This window comes from Bubalus kerabau, chromosome 2, assembly GCF_029407905.1.
Source record: "Bubalus kerabau isolate K-KA32 ecotype Philippines breed swamp buffalo chromosome 2, PCC_UOA_SB_1v2, whole genome shotgun sequence".
Taxonomy (NCBI): domain Eukaryota; kingdom Metazoa; phylum Chordata; class Mammalia; order Artiodactyla; family Bovidae; genus Bubalus; species Bubalus kerabau.
This window is the reverse complement of record NC_073625.1, coordinates 93,250,829-93,265,543: the sequence shown is the minus strand read 5'-3', so window position 1 is coordinate 93,265,543 and position 14,715 is coordinate 93,250,829. Positions and strand designations below refer to the sequence as shown.

Sequence of the window (14,715 nt, the reverse complement as noted above, 5' to 3'; positions counted from 1 at the left end):
CATGGATGCAGTCACCGTCCACAGTGATTTTGGAGCCTGAAAAGGTTAACATGTTATGAAACTTCTGTTTGTTTTTCTCCTGTTAATCTCTCTTTAATTACAGGGACCCTCAGCTAAGGACCTAGAAGGGTAAAGGGAAATTATTTTTTCTCCCCTACACAATACATTTTGATTAGGCAGAAGCAAATCCTTAGATGGGTTCCATCTGGTGGGATTAAGCACTCCCACTAAATTGTAAGATTTATATGCTTATAAGTGGGAGAGATTTAAATGGAAAAGGAACATGAAAGAGAGAGAAATGAATAATGAAGAGGATGGGTGTGTGTCTCATTCACTTTCTTTCTGAGGAACTTACTAGTTTGAAATGCAGTGCAAGAGCACTTGTGAAAGGCTTTGTGAGATTGAGCCCAAATAGGTCTACTTTAGTGCTCGGGTGGCCATGTGTGAAGTAAAATTAGAAATAGAACCTTTTTCTCCTACATTACTCAACCCCATTCCACAATCCATAGCAGTTTATTTTTTATTTATTTATTTTTTCCATAGCAGTTTAGTAACCAGAAGAGCAGGACATTCACTTCAAATGGCAACTATGCCCTGAACACTGTTTGAAACAATTAAAGAGACATGGGTGAGGCTGGGTGAATCTATTGTGAGCAGACAAGGGCTCTGTGCACTTCTGAGGCAGGTATTTCTGTGAATGTGATTGTCCCTGTATCAATGGGCTTTAAGGTGGCATTAGTTTAAAATTGATCATAGGAACCAGAACCTATTCGATACAATAGGAAAAGCCTTTTCTGTATGCTGAAGAGTGCACTTTGTGAGTTCGTGCCCAGTCACTAGTTCTGTCTGACTCTGTGCAATCCCATGGACTATACCCAGCCAGGCTCCTCTGGCAATGGGATTTCCCAGGCAAGAAGACTTGAATGGGTTGCTGTTTCCGCCTCCAGGCAATCTTCCCAACCCAGGGATCGAATTCAGGTCTCCTGCATTGGCAGGCAGATTCATTACCATTCATTACCACCTGGAAGCCCCATGCTGCCTTGTAGTACCATAGAAATCTCACCTGGAAATACAGGACAGTCATCCCTCAATACCCATGTGGGGTTGACTCTAGAATCATCCTTGGATACCAAAATTTAAAAAAAAAATCCACAGATGCTCAAATCCCTTAATTAAAATGGCATGCATAGTATTTGCAAATAGCCTACATGCACATCCTCCTGTATACTTTAAATCATTTTTAGATTATTTGTAATACAATGTAAAATTTATGTAAATCATTGTAAATGCTATGTAAATTCTTTGTAAATATTTATTGGCATACAGCAAATTCAAGTTTTACTTTTGGAACTTCATGGAATTTTTTTTTTTCCTCAATATTTTCAACCCAAGTTTGGTTGAATCCACAGAATGGGACCTGTGGATACAGAGGGTCAACTCTATTTATTTCTTGTACTCCAATAGATATTCGAAAACTGTATAATCTTAGCAGATTATAAAAGCAATTTATATATTATTTCCATCTCTATCTCTATAAAATGAGAGTAGTGATATTTGACACTACATAAACTTTAAAAAAATTGCTTAGAAAACAGATGCTATTTGTGTTGTTTTAACTCATTTTTGAAAACTACTCCTCCTGAGTTTTTATACAATATTGAGGTTTTGGAGCTAAAAATGCAAGAAGTTTAAAGGGATACTGATATTTTATCTACCCCAAATATCAACAGTTGATGAAGAATTTAAAGTGGATTAGGAATTCAGGTTTCCTCTCTGTATTGAACAGGTACCTGGCCACCTCAATTTTCCACATCTGTCTTTCATTAGTGAATGAAAGCTGTGGTTTGCAGAATTGTAAGAAATGAATATACAATCTCAGACAAACTGCAGACTTCTATTTGCACTTGCTGCTTCACATTCTTTAGAATTAGAAGAGTTCAGACTTTTTCAAGCAGAAGAAGGAATATAGGTTTTACTCACACAAGTAGAAGAAATAAAAAATTCCATGCAGTAAAGAACTTCATTATTAAAATAAAGAAAAGGAGGGACTCTGAATCATTCAGTCATTGCACTTGCTGAGGAATTCCTCTTCTCAACAGTGCACTTTATCACTGAAGATTAATCAGGATGTGATCAGCAATCGCTGTCTGGATCAGTTCTTCTGCCTCATCAGGTACAGTAATTGCAGTCACAGATGCAAAGTGAAAGCAGGCATCCTCTTCACAGCTTGGGGCCAAAACACTACTGCTGTGTAGGAAAGAAGGAGTGCTGGCCTTTCTTATCTGCACAGAGGGCCAGAGCATATTCCCTGGAATAATTATCCCATTTTCCACCCTGGCTTTGGGCACAGAACAGTGTAATGGGCAAGCAAAGTCTAACACAAAATAGGACAGCTCATTTTGATTGACTCACCCAAGAAGTCTATCAATGAAATAAGCTGATTAACTATTGTATTTCCTGTGAAATACTGGTACTCATTCAAATAACAGGAATCCCTCAGAAGAAATGGAGTAGCCATCATGGTCAACAAAACAGTTCGAAATGCAGTACTTGGATGCAATCTCAAAAATGACAGAATGATCTCTGTTCGTTTCCAAGGCAAACCATTCAATATCACAGTAATCCAAGTCGATGCCTCAACCAGTAACGCTGAAGAAGCTGAAGTTCAACGGTTCTATGAAGACCTACAAGACCTTTTAGAACTAACACCCAAAAAAGATGTCCTTTTCATTATAGGGGACTGGAATGCAAAAGTAGGAAGTCAAGAAACACCTGGAATAACAGGCAAATTTGGCCTTGGAATACGGAATGAAGCAGGGCAAAGACAAATAGAGTTTTGCCAAGAAAATGCACTGGTCATAGCAAACACCCTCTTCGAACAATACAAGAGAAGACTCTACACATGGACATCACCAGATGGTCAACACTGAAATCAGATTGATTATATTCTTTGCAGCCAAAGATGGCGAAGCTCTATACAGTCAGCAAAAACAAGACCAGGAGCTGACTGTGGCTCAGATCATGAACTCCTTATTGCCAAATTCAGACTTAAATTGAAGAAAGTAGGGAAAACCACTAGACCATTAATATATGAACTAAATCAAATCCCTTATGATTATACAGTGGATGTGAGAAATAGATTTAAGGGACTAAATCTGATAGACAGAGTGCCTGATGAACTATGGATGGAGGTTCATGACATTGTACACGAGACAGGGATCAAGACCATCCCCATGGAAAAGAAATGCAAAAAAGCAAAATGGCTGTCTGGGGAGGCCTTACAAATAACTGTGAAAAGAAGAGAAGCGAAAAGCAAAGCAGAAAAGGAAAGATATAAGCATCTGAATGCAGAGTTCCAAAGAATAGCAAGAAGAGATAAGAAAGCCTTCCTCAGTGATCAATGCAAAGAAATAGAGGAAAACAACAGAATGGGAAAAACTAGAGATCTCTTCAAGAAAATTAGAGATAGCAAGGGAACATTTCATGCAAAGATGGGCTCAATAAAGGACAGAAATGATATGGACCTAACAGAAGCAGAAGATATTAAGAAGAGGTGGCAAGAATATACAGAAGAACTGTACAAAAAAGATCTTCATGACCCAGATAATCACAATGGTATGATCACTGACCTAGAGCCAGACATCCTGGAATGTGAAGTCAAGTAGGCCTTAGAAAGCATCACTATGAACAAAGCTAGTGGAGGTGATGGAATTCCAGTTGAGCTATTTCAAATCCTGAAAGATGATGCTGTGAAAGTGCTGCATTCAATATGCCAGCAAATTTGGAAAACTCAGCAGTGGCCACAGGACTGGAAAAGGTCAGATTTCATTCCAATCCCAAAGAAAGGCAATGCCAAAGAATGCTCAAACTACCACACAATTGCACTTATCTCACACGCTGGTAAAGTAATGCTCAAAATTCTCCAAGCCAGGCTTCAGCAATACGTGAACTGTGAACTTCCTGATGTTCAAGCTGGTTTTAGAAAAGGCAGAGGAACCAGAGATCAAATTGCCAACATCCACTGGATCATGGAAAAAGCAAGAGACTTGCACAAAAACATCTATTTCTTCTTTATTGACTATGTCAAGGCCTTTGACTGTGTGGATCACATTAACTGTGGAAAATTCTGAAAGAGATGGGAATACCAGACCACCTGACCTGCCTCTTGAGAAATTTGTATGCAGGTCAGGAAGCAACAGTTAGAACTGGACATGGAACAACAGACTGGTTCCAAATAGGAAAAGGAGTACATCAAAGCTGTATATTGTCACCCTGCTTATTTAACTTATATGAAGAGTACATCATGAGAAACATGGGACTGGAAGAAACACAAGCTGGAATCAAGATTGCCAGGAGAAATATCAATGACCTCAGATATGCAGATGACACCACCATATGGCAGAAAGTGAAGAGGAACTAAAAAGCCTTTTGATGAAGGTGAAAGAGGAGAGTGAAAATGTTGGCTTAAAACTCAACATTCAGAAACCGAAGATCATGGCATCCGGTCCCACCACTTCATGGGAAATAGATGAAGAAACAGTGGAAACAGTGTCAGACTTTATTTTTGGGGGCTCCAAAATCACTGCAGATGGTGAGTGCAGCCATGAAATTAAAAGACGCTTACTCCTTGGAAGGAAAGTTATGATCAACCTAGATAGCATATTGAAAAGCAGAGACATTACTTTGCCAAGAAAGGTCCGTCTAGTCAAGGCTATGGTTTTTCCAGTGGTCATGTATGGATGTGAGAGTTGGACTGTGAAGAAAGCTGAGCACCAAAGAATTGATGCTTTTGAACTGTGGAGCTGGAGAAGACTCTTGAGAGTCCCTTGGACTGCAAGGAGATCCAACCAGTCCATTCTGAAGGAGATCAACCCTGGGATTTCTTTGGAAGGAATGATGCTAAAGCTGAAACTCCAGTACTTTGGCCACCTCATGAGAAGAGTTGACTCATTGGAAAAGACTCTGATGCTGGGAGGGATTGTGGGCAGGAGGAGAAGGGAACGACAGAGGATGAGATGGCTGGATGGCATCACTGACTCGATGGACGTGAGTCTCAGTGAACTCCGGGAATTGGTGATGGACAGGGAGGCCTGGAGTGCTGCGATTCGTGGGGTCGCAAAGAGTCGGACACGTAGGGCGACTGAACTGAACTGAACTAGGGAAAAGAAAGATTTCCTTAGTAAAGATGCTTCTGGATAAAAGCTAAATAAATTTTTCTACCACAGGATTTTTCAAATTCTTTAATATGGCAATTTCTATTGTGATTCTCCATTTGCATGCTGTTTTTACATTTCAGTTCAGTTCAGTTCAGTCACTCAGTCATGTCTGACTCTTTGTGACCCCGTGGATTGCAGCACACCAGGCCTCCCTGTCCATCATCAACTCCCGGAGTTTACTGAAACTCATGTCCATTGAGTCAGTGATGCCATCCAACATTCTCATCCTCTGTCGTCCCCTTCTTTTCCTGCCTTCAATCTTTCCCACCATCAGGGTCTTTTCAAATGAGTCAGCTCTTTGTATCAGGAGATACAAACTGCCAAAGTATTGGAGTTTCAGCTTCAGCATCAGGCTTTCCAATGAATATTCAGGACTGATTTACTTTATGATGGACTGGTTGGATCTCCTTGCAGTCCAAGGGACTCTCAAGAGTCTTCTCCAACACCACAGTTAGAAAGCATCAATTCTTCAGTGCTCAGCTTTCCTTATAGTCCAACTCTCACATCCATACATGACTACAGGAAAAACCATAGCTTTGACTAAATGGACCTTTGTTGACAAAGTAATGTCTCTGATTTTTAATATGCTATTTAGGTTGGTCGTAACTTTTCTTCCAAGGAGCAAGCGTCTTTGAATTTCATGGCTGTAATCATCATCTGGAGTGATTTTGGAGCCCCAAAAAATAAAGGATGTCACTGTTTCCATTGTTTCCCCAACTATTTGCCATGAAGTGATGGGACCAGATGCCATGATCTTAGTTTTCTGAATGGTGAGTTAAGCAAACTTTTTCACTCTCCTCTTCACTTTCATCAAGAGGCTCTTCAGTTCTTATTCGCTTCCTGTCAGAACAGTGGTGTCATCTGCATATCTGATGTTATTGAGCAAATTTCACATTTATTGAGATACAATTGATTGATTCAATTCCTAGGCAGGTTGATAAGAAGTCCGGAGTCCTAGAGGAAGAGAGAGGGATCTGGAATTCTCAAGGAGGAGAAAAGGACAAACATTTATTTTCTCTACATTCCTTAGTCTTAGTCACATAAAATGTTTTTTCTTTATGCCCAGAACAGATGATTACACAACAAAACAACTCAGTTTAAACTCTGTACTAAGGATCATATAACAACAATGTGTCCTTCTTGAGGACAGTTTCTCCTTCTTGAAAACCTTCTGACTAATCCTGTTATCCTAAAATGTATTCTATGGGAGTTGGTCTGGTAAAATCTTTCTACTGTTAGTTCTAAACCTGTCATCTTAAAATGTAAATGGTGAGAGTGGGTCTAGTGAGATCTATACAGCATTGAGACATTCTTTTGATTTACTGTAATAACCAATTAACCCTGCTTATTTAATTTATATGAAGAGTATATCATGAGAAACACTGGGCTGGAGGAAGCACAAGCTGGAATCAAGATTGCTGGGAGAAATATTAATAACCTCAGATATGCAGATGACACCACCCTTAGGGCAGAAAGTGAAGAAGAACTAAACAGCCTCTTGATGAAAGTGAAAGAGGAGAGTGAAAAAGTTGGCTTAAAGCTCAACATTCAGAAAACTAAGATCATGGCATCCGGTCCCATCACTTCATAGCAAATAGATGGGAAAACAGTGGAAACAGTGTCAGACTTTATTTTTGAAGGGCTCCAAAATCACATCAGATGGTGATTGCAGCCATGATATTAAAAGACACTTACTCCTTGGGAGAAAAGTTATGACCAACCTAGATAGCATATTAAAAAGCAGAGACATTATTTTGTCAACAAAGGTACATCTAGTCAAGGCTATGGTTTTTCCAGTAGTCATGTATGGATGTGAGAGTTGGACTATAAAGAAATCTGAGAGCAGAAGAATTGATGCTTTTGAACTGTGTTGGAGAAGACTCTTGAGAGTCCCTTGGACTGCAAGGAGATCCATCCTAAAGGAGATCAGTCCTGGGTGTTCATTGGAAGGACTGATGTTGAGGCTGAAACTCCAATCCTTTGGCCACCTGATGTGAAGATCTGACTCATTTGAAAAGATCCTAATGCTGGGAAAGATTGAGGGCAGGAGGAGAAGGGGACGACAGAGGATGAGATGGCTGGATGGCATCACCGACTCAATGGACATGAGTTTGGGTGAACTCCACGAGTTGGTGATGAACAGGGAGGCCTGGTGTGCTGTGGTTCTTGGGGTCAAAAAGAGTCGGACACGATTGAGTGACTGAACTGAACTGAATAACCAATTAAATAAGTATATAGCTCCCTTGCAAAGACTAGTGAGTGGGGGACACTCTCTGTCCCCCTTTTGAAGTCTGTGTCAGAAGCTTTCTCTATCCCTCTTCATACTTTAATAAAACTATGCTACACAAAAGCTTTTGAGTGATCAAGCCTGGTCTCTGGTCCCAAAGCTAAATCTTCTTTGGAAATCAAGAATCCAGCACCATTCACTGTAAGCTTTGTTTCCTAACTGACATACAACACCATATAAGTTTAAGGTTTACAGCATAATGAATTGACTTACATTTATTGTGAAATGATTATAAAAATAAATTTAATATAAATTTAATGTTGAGCCATCATTCATATAGATACCAAACACACACACACACACACACACACAAGGAAAAAGTGCTTTTTTCCCCTTGTAATGAGAAATTTTAGGATTTACTATCTTAGCAATTTTTAATATATTTTAAATATACAACAGTGTAAACTATAATCTCATGTTTAACATTCAGTTCAGTTCAGTCATTCAGTCGTGTCTGACTCTTTGCGACCCCATGAATCACAGCACTTTAGGCCTCCCTGTTCATCACCAACTCCCAGAGTTCACCCAAACTCATGTGCATCGAGTCAGTGATGCCATCCAGCCATCTCATCCTCAGTTGTCCCCTTTTCCTCCTGCACCCAATCCCTCCCTGCATCAGAGTCTTTTCCAATGAGTCAACTCTTTGCATGAGGGCCGAAGTATTGGAGTTTCAGCCTCAGCCTCAGTCCTTCCAATGAACATTACACCCCTAGTATTTACTTATCTTATAATGGGAAGTCTGTGCATTTTCACCATTCTCTTTCATTTTCCTATGTCCCCACCGCTGAGTCTGGTAACAAAAAATCTATTCTCATTTTCTATGAGCTTTGGTTTTGCCTTTTGGATTCTACCTATGAATGAGATCATGTAGATTTGTATTTCTCTGTATTGCATTTTGCTTAATATAATAACCTTTACAGCCCATCCATGTTATCACAAATGGCAGAATTTCCCTCCTTTTTATAGTTGAATTGTGCACATATGTGTGTGTGTGTGTATCTCACATCTTCTTCATCAATTCATCTATTGATAACCATTTCAATTGTTTCCATGTCTTGGCTATTTGTAAATAATGCTACAGTGAATATATGGGTACAGATGTCTCTTTGTCACAATGATTTTATTTCCTTCACATAATATGCACAGAAATGGAATTGCTGGATTGTATGGTAGTCCTGTTTTTACTTTCTTGAGGAATCTTTATAAAACTGTTTTCCGTAGGGGCTACACCAATTTACATTTCCATCAGTAGTGCCCAAGTGTTCTTGTTTTTCCTACACTCTCACCAGCATTTGTTATCTATTGTCTCTTTCATAATACCGATTATGAAAAATGTAAGATAATATCTCATTGTGGTTTTGACTTGCATTTCCTTGAGGATTAGTGATATTGAGTATCTTTTCATGTGCTTCTTGGCCATCTATACAGCTTTTCTGAAAAAAAAAAATGTCCATTCATTTGTTTGCCCACTTATAATTGGATTGTTTGGTTTTCTATAGATAACATTTTTTAAACTTAGTGTTCAAAATTACTTTAAGCATCATGGTTTGATGAAAAGAGTTCTAGTTTTATATCTCTGACAATTGCTAGCTTCCCAGTACTAGACAAATTCTAATCCTCAATCTCTGTATTGTAAAATGAAAATTAAAAACAGTTTTGTAGGTTTGTTTTAAGAAATAAAAGAGAAAATTATGTAATGTATTGTATTTACTCCTTCTTGGTGCTATTTCAAATAGAATACAAAATGACAAGTTATATAACACTAACATTCAGTTTCCTGTGACTCATTAGTTCATCATAAAATAATGTCAGGTCACAAAGTTTCTGGTGTCATAAACCTAATCTTTTCCTTGATTGTGCCTTTATCATTAAAGACTTCTTTAGGGGCTTAGAAGCTCAAGCAGACTCTTATATATACCGTCTTCTAAAAGAGAGACTAGTGTACATTATTGCAGAGGCCAAAAAGACTTACCTGTATATTTCACTTTGGCAGCCAAGTAATTCCTTGGTACTTGAAAAGTCAACTATGGTTTGAGTTTTATTCTTGGAAGAGCATAATTATAATGTCAGTGGGGCAAGAGTCTATTCCCTACTACTAGTTTGGATAGCCAAGAGTTAACTACCTTTAAAATTAAATGGTGTCCCTTTAAATTTAAAAGAAATTAAACCATGATAGTTCCCTTGACTCAAGGATAAATGCCATGGAAATTAAAGAAAATAGTTCTAATGTCATGAAACAGCAAAGGTCAGATAGGGTGAGATGATTACTCTCATCATTATTAACATTACTTTGCATTTAGATAGCTCCTTCCTTTGCCAGACTCATTCTCATTCTAGGCCTTTGCTTAGTATCTGAGCAGCTTGTGGAGCTCTTGATGACATCAAGGGTGATCTTGATGTGGAAGAGAAGCCACAAGTCAAGAGGGAAGTGAGCAATTAACCTTCAGGCTTTATTTATTCACTCTGATCTTCTTTTGCAAGCAATCTGCGCAAATGGGTTTAAAAACTGGGCTGCAAAAATTCTTGAAAAGAATATCCATATAACTAAAGCCTCTCTTGGGCTTTCTAATTTATCTGAATTTTAGATACTTTTTAATATAAATTTTAAATTGCAATAATATGTGTGTGTATATGCATAGGTTTGGGAAGTTTGGATAATTGTCTAAGCCCAACAGAAATAAAAGTGCAAAAATCTGTAAGAACAAATACAAATTTTAATTTTCCCTGTTGAAAATACAGAGATCATTTATATCAGAAAATACATAAGTACTTTCTCATCTTCGTGAAATGTATATAAATTCTTTTGAAAATTAGCTTTACGACTGAGGGACTTCTTTCTCAAGGACTTGGGAACTATCTCTTAGAAATATAAACATCAAGGAAAGTAGTACCCTTATATCACAGTCTGCGAAGGCTGGGAGCCTAACTTCAGTTGGAACCTTGCTTCAAATTGCAAAAGTACCTCCTTTCATAAAGATGTGAGAATTTTATTTTTTCTCTGGTTAAAGCTAATACACTAGCAGGAATGATCACCCCAATAACCAGGTAAATTTAGGATGAACTATACATGACAAATGGTGCTGCCAAGCCCTCTTACTTTAGGACAGTTGTTACTTATTTTGAAAATATGCATATAATTTGTTGTCTCTGCTTGACTATGTAAAAGAGGGAAACTCCTTTCTGCCTTTGCAAACTTTCAGTGAATTGCCTGTATTGAACATCATATCCTGGTTTAATGCTAATTCAATGAGTGTTTTCATGTCTGCTATGTTAGTGGAAAGGATTTCTGGGTTGGGAGAAGATTTTGTTTTTAGTTATATTTCCTTAATACATGATTATGCTTTTGACTGGAATAATGGACTCAATAATCTAACACATTATTGTCAATTGTTCTCAATCATAATGCATATGAGACTCATCTGCAGGACTTTTTAAAAATGCCCAGTACTACACTCAGAGATTTTGACACTATATATCGGAGGGAACGGCTTCCCTGGTTGCTCAGTCAGTAAAGAATCTGCCTGCAATGCAGAAGAGCTAGTTTCGATCCCTGGGTTGGGAAGATCCCCTGGAGAAGGCATGGCAGCCACTCCAGTATTCTTGCTTAGAGAATCCCCATGGACAGAGGAGCCTGATGGGCTGCAGTCCATGGAGTCACAAACAGTCAGATATGACTGAGCAACTAAGCACAGCACAGCACATCTGGGGTGAAGTGATGAAGTCCAAACATAACAACTATCTCAGCTGATTTTGATGCTGGTGATCTGCAAGTGCTATTGTAGATGGAAGCTTCCACATCATTTTTAAAATTTACCACATTAAAAAAAAAAAAAAAATGGTGACTTCCCTGGTGGCTCAGATAGTAAAGCATCTGCCTACAATGTGTGAGACCCGGGTTCGATCCCTGGGTTGAGAAGATCTCCTGCAGAAGGAAATAGCAACCCACTCCAATATCCTTGCCTGGAAAATCCCATGGACAGAGAAACCTGGTAGGCTATAGTCCATAGGGTCGCAAAGAGTCGGACACAACTGAGCAACTTCACTTTCACTTTCACATGAAAAATACTTCCTTTTGCTGTCCTAGTCACTCCTTGGCTCATTTACATGTTCAATTTACCTTTACAAGTATAATAACTACAACATCAGCTATATTCTCTCTACTGAGTAATCTTCCTACATTTTGGCTTTCCTTTCCATCCGTAATAGAGTAAGACTTGACTGCCCTTCCCAGGCCTCGGCCAGGCCCCTCCTCTCTGAGGGCTTATGCCTCCCACTTCACTGAGGAGATGAACACAATTAAAACCTCTCAACTTCTCAGCCTGTATCTTTTATTTCTCTTCTTTCCTAAATCAAGTAAATAGCTACTACCACTCTTCCAAAATGAACTCCTACCACCTGTACCTTTGATCTCTTCCATATTTTCTTTCCTCATTACATGAAGTATTTCTTTGTTAGTATTCCAGTCTCTGAATACTTTCCCTTTGCTCATGTATATACTTTGTTAGTATTTTTTTTGGTTAGTATCCCCAGTCTCTGAATATTTCCCCTTTGCTGATTCATATTCTTATGTAATAGATTAGGTGTCTCTAGTCCTCTAATCCCCAAATCCTCTTTTTTCACTTAATTGCTGGCTCAGCTTATTCCCCCTCTTTCCTTTACCACCAGTTATTTAAAGAGTAATGTATTTCCACACCTTTCCTTCTGCCTTCTCCTGTCTCTCATTGATTGCTCACTCGCTGCACGGGGATTCAACTCTCACACAGCTTTTTTCAGTTTTCAGCCTCTCTCCTCAAACCAGGTCTGTATTTCCTACTTCTGGGTAGAGGCTGCCTCTCTACATTCTAAAAGTACTTCAAAATCATTCTTTTCAAATCCAAACTTCCTTTCTAAAACATGTAAATGCCCTATGCTTTCAGTGTCAGTTAACAGTATCAACATTCAATTATTCAATTTCAAAATACCCTCTCGTCTTCTTGGCTCACCTCCCAAATCAAATCAGTTCTCAAGTTCTGATGTATCCACCACAAAATACTGTACCTCCTTCTACCTCTTCCGTTGCCGTGGCTTCGTGACATTTCTCTCTGCCTCTATTCTTTTCTAACTTGATTCTGTCTTTCACACCTTTTCCCAATGTCTACTTTCTCAAATAAAATGTGACCACATAAAATCCTTAAAAAGGTGTGTTTAAAAAGATGCAATGGCTCTTCACTGCATACAAAATAAAGTTGAAACACTTTCATTACACAAATTACTTTTGCCCAAACTACTGAACCTGCATTTATTTATTCAAACCTCTAGATCTAATAAGTTAACAGGTTATATAGGAAAAGAGGAGTATGTTAAATGACACAAAGGAGTTACACTCAACCAGATCCAAAGTGTTGGAATTCTAAGAAACAAATGACCAAGTTACTTATAGAGATAAATGGCATTTTAGGAAAGCTAAGGCATGCTATAAATTAAAACAGACTCAAGAAATGCATCAACAAATATACCATATTGATTTAGCGGCAACTTGGCTGAATATTGAACAATATTAAGGAATTATTATTAAGTTTATTAAACAAATAAGTGTAATGATTTTAAAAGTTCTTGTCACTTATATATAATGAAACATGAATAATGAATTTATTTTAAATATTTTAGAGATGGGAGTAGTAGGAAAGACATATGAAACAAAATTTATAAATGCTGACAACTGATGAAGCTGGATGATTACTATGGGTGTGTGTTTTTGTTTTTGTTTTTGTTTTTTTTACTAATCTCTACTTTTGAATATGTTTTAAATTTTCCATAGTAAAAAGGTTAAAAAAAAATCCTATCATTTGTGTATTCAAAATCATTAAGAACCCTGCCTGAACTTACCTTTGTATACTTGCTTTTAGACAGTCCCCATCCTGAACTCCTTATTTTACTTAACCTACCAAATAGTCTCCTACTAGATCTGGGCTCATGAAGATATTCTACATATTCTTTCTTTATTCTGGAGCAAGCCAGATTACCTGTGTTCAAATAAATTAGAAACTTCACATCAACTAAATAATTACCTACTGATTGCTCTGTCTAGGTGTGCTGTTGCTCTGCTGTCCTCCAAACACAGGAGTATGTAAAACATGGCAGAATGTATCTCAGTTTGCAATACATATGTAGAAACATAGTTTCAGATTACCTAATCCTTTTTTTTGTAAATATTGAACTAGAGCTCTATAACTTCAGATGATATAAAAAGATGAATACTTAAGTGAAACCTTAAATTACCTCTAAAAAAATGCAGATTTTAACAACCTGTGGGACACACCCATCAAGATGGTCAAAGTCTCATGTTTGTCAAAATATTAATGGATTGCTTGAAACGCATTCTGAAGCTGGCCTGTGTACTTTTGGTGACCAACATTTCATTGAAAGAGTATTTTGTTTGAGTGCTGTATAATATTTCACAATCATTTTCTAAGTATTCCTCCTAAATAAATCTATTAGAATATAATGGAAATTTTTAAAGTCTGAATTCATTTATGAGAAAAAATCTATCACGTAGACAAATTTTGAATGATATTAGCCTCTCCCAATTTTATGAATCATTAGCTAATAGTTTTCACATCTGTGAGCAACCATTATAATATTATAAACTAATACAATGAACACTTTATATGTTAATGTGGTTATAAATTACAACTTCAGAAAAATGTCTTTTGTCATTTTCCATTTGTTAATATCCACTTAATAAAGACAGATATCCTCCTCATTTTACATACGCATTTAAATGATTTTCTATTTAAACATAATCACTCTTTACAGATACAATTAGAGAAAAGATTGGTTTCAGACTTACCAGGAAATCTACTGTGGAGATTGGCATCACAATTGTAGCCATTGAACTGAGCAGACCCTGGAAGCACTCTAGTTGTTAGTAGCAACAGCAACCATATCTGTTCCATTGCAAAACCTAGAAAAGAGTTATTCTTCATGTGGACATCACCAGCCTTCACTCTTACTTGCTGGGAAGACTGAGGCTGATCTCAACTCACTCTTGGATAAGTCTACATCCATGCAGGCCTAAGGACTATCGGAAATAATTATCAACAATAAGGCAGAGATTTTGGCTACAACATTGCAAAATTATTTTCATTCTTTGACTCCAGTTTGCTAAGTATAACAAAGCTATACTTTTGTAGTAGAAGAGCTAAGATATAAATCAAAACATTTGTAAATGAA

The 14,715-nt window shown here is 37.7% G+C and overlaps 1 protein-coding gene across 1 annotated transcript in view; it reads right to left on the bottom strand.

Annotated features, from left to right (window-relative positions):
- Positions 1–14,438, bottom strand: part of ZPLD1 (zona pellucida like domain containing 1) — a 51,443-nt gene extending 37,005 nt beyond the window's left edge. Inside the window, exon 1 of the mRNA XM_055570261.1 lies at positions 14,333–14,438. Coding sequence (XP_055426236.1) covers positions 14,333–14,438 — 106 coding nt within the window. The remainder of the gene's footprint in view (positions 1–14,332) is intronic.
- Positions 14,439–14,715: the final 277 nt, after the last annotated feature.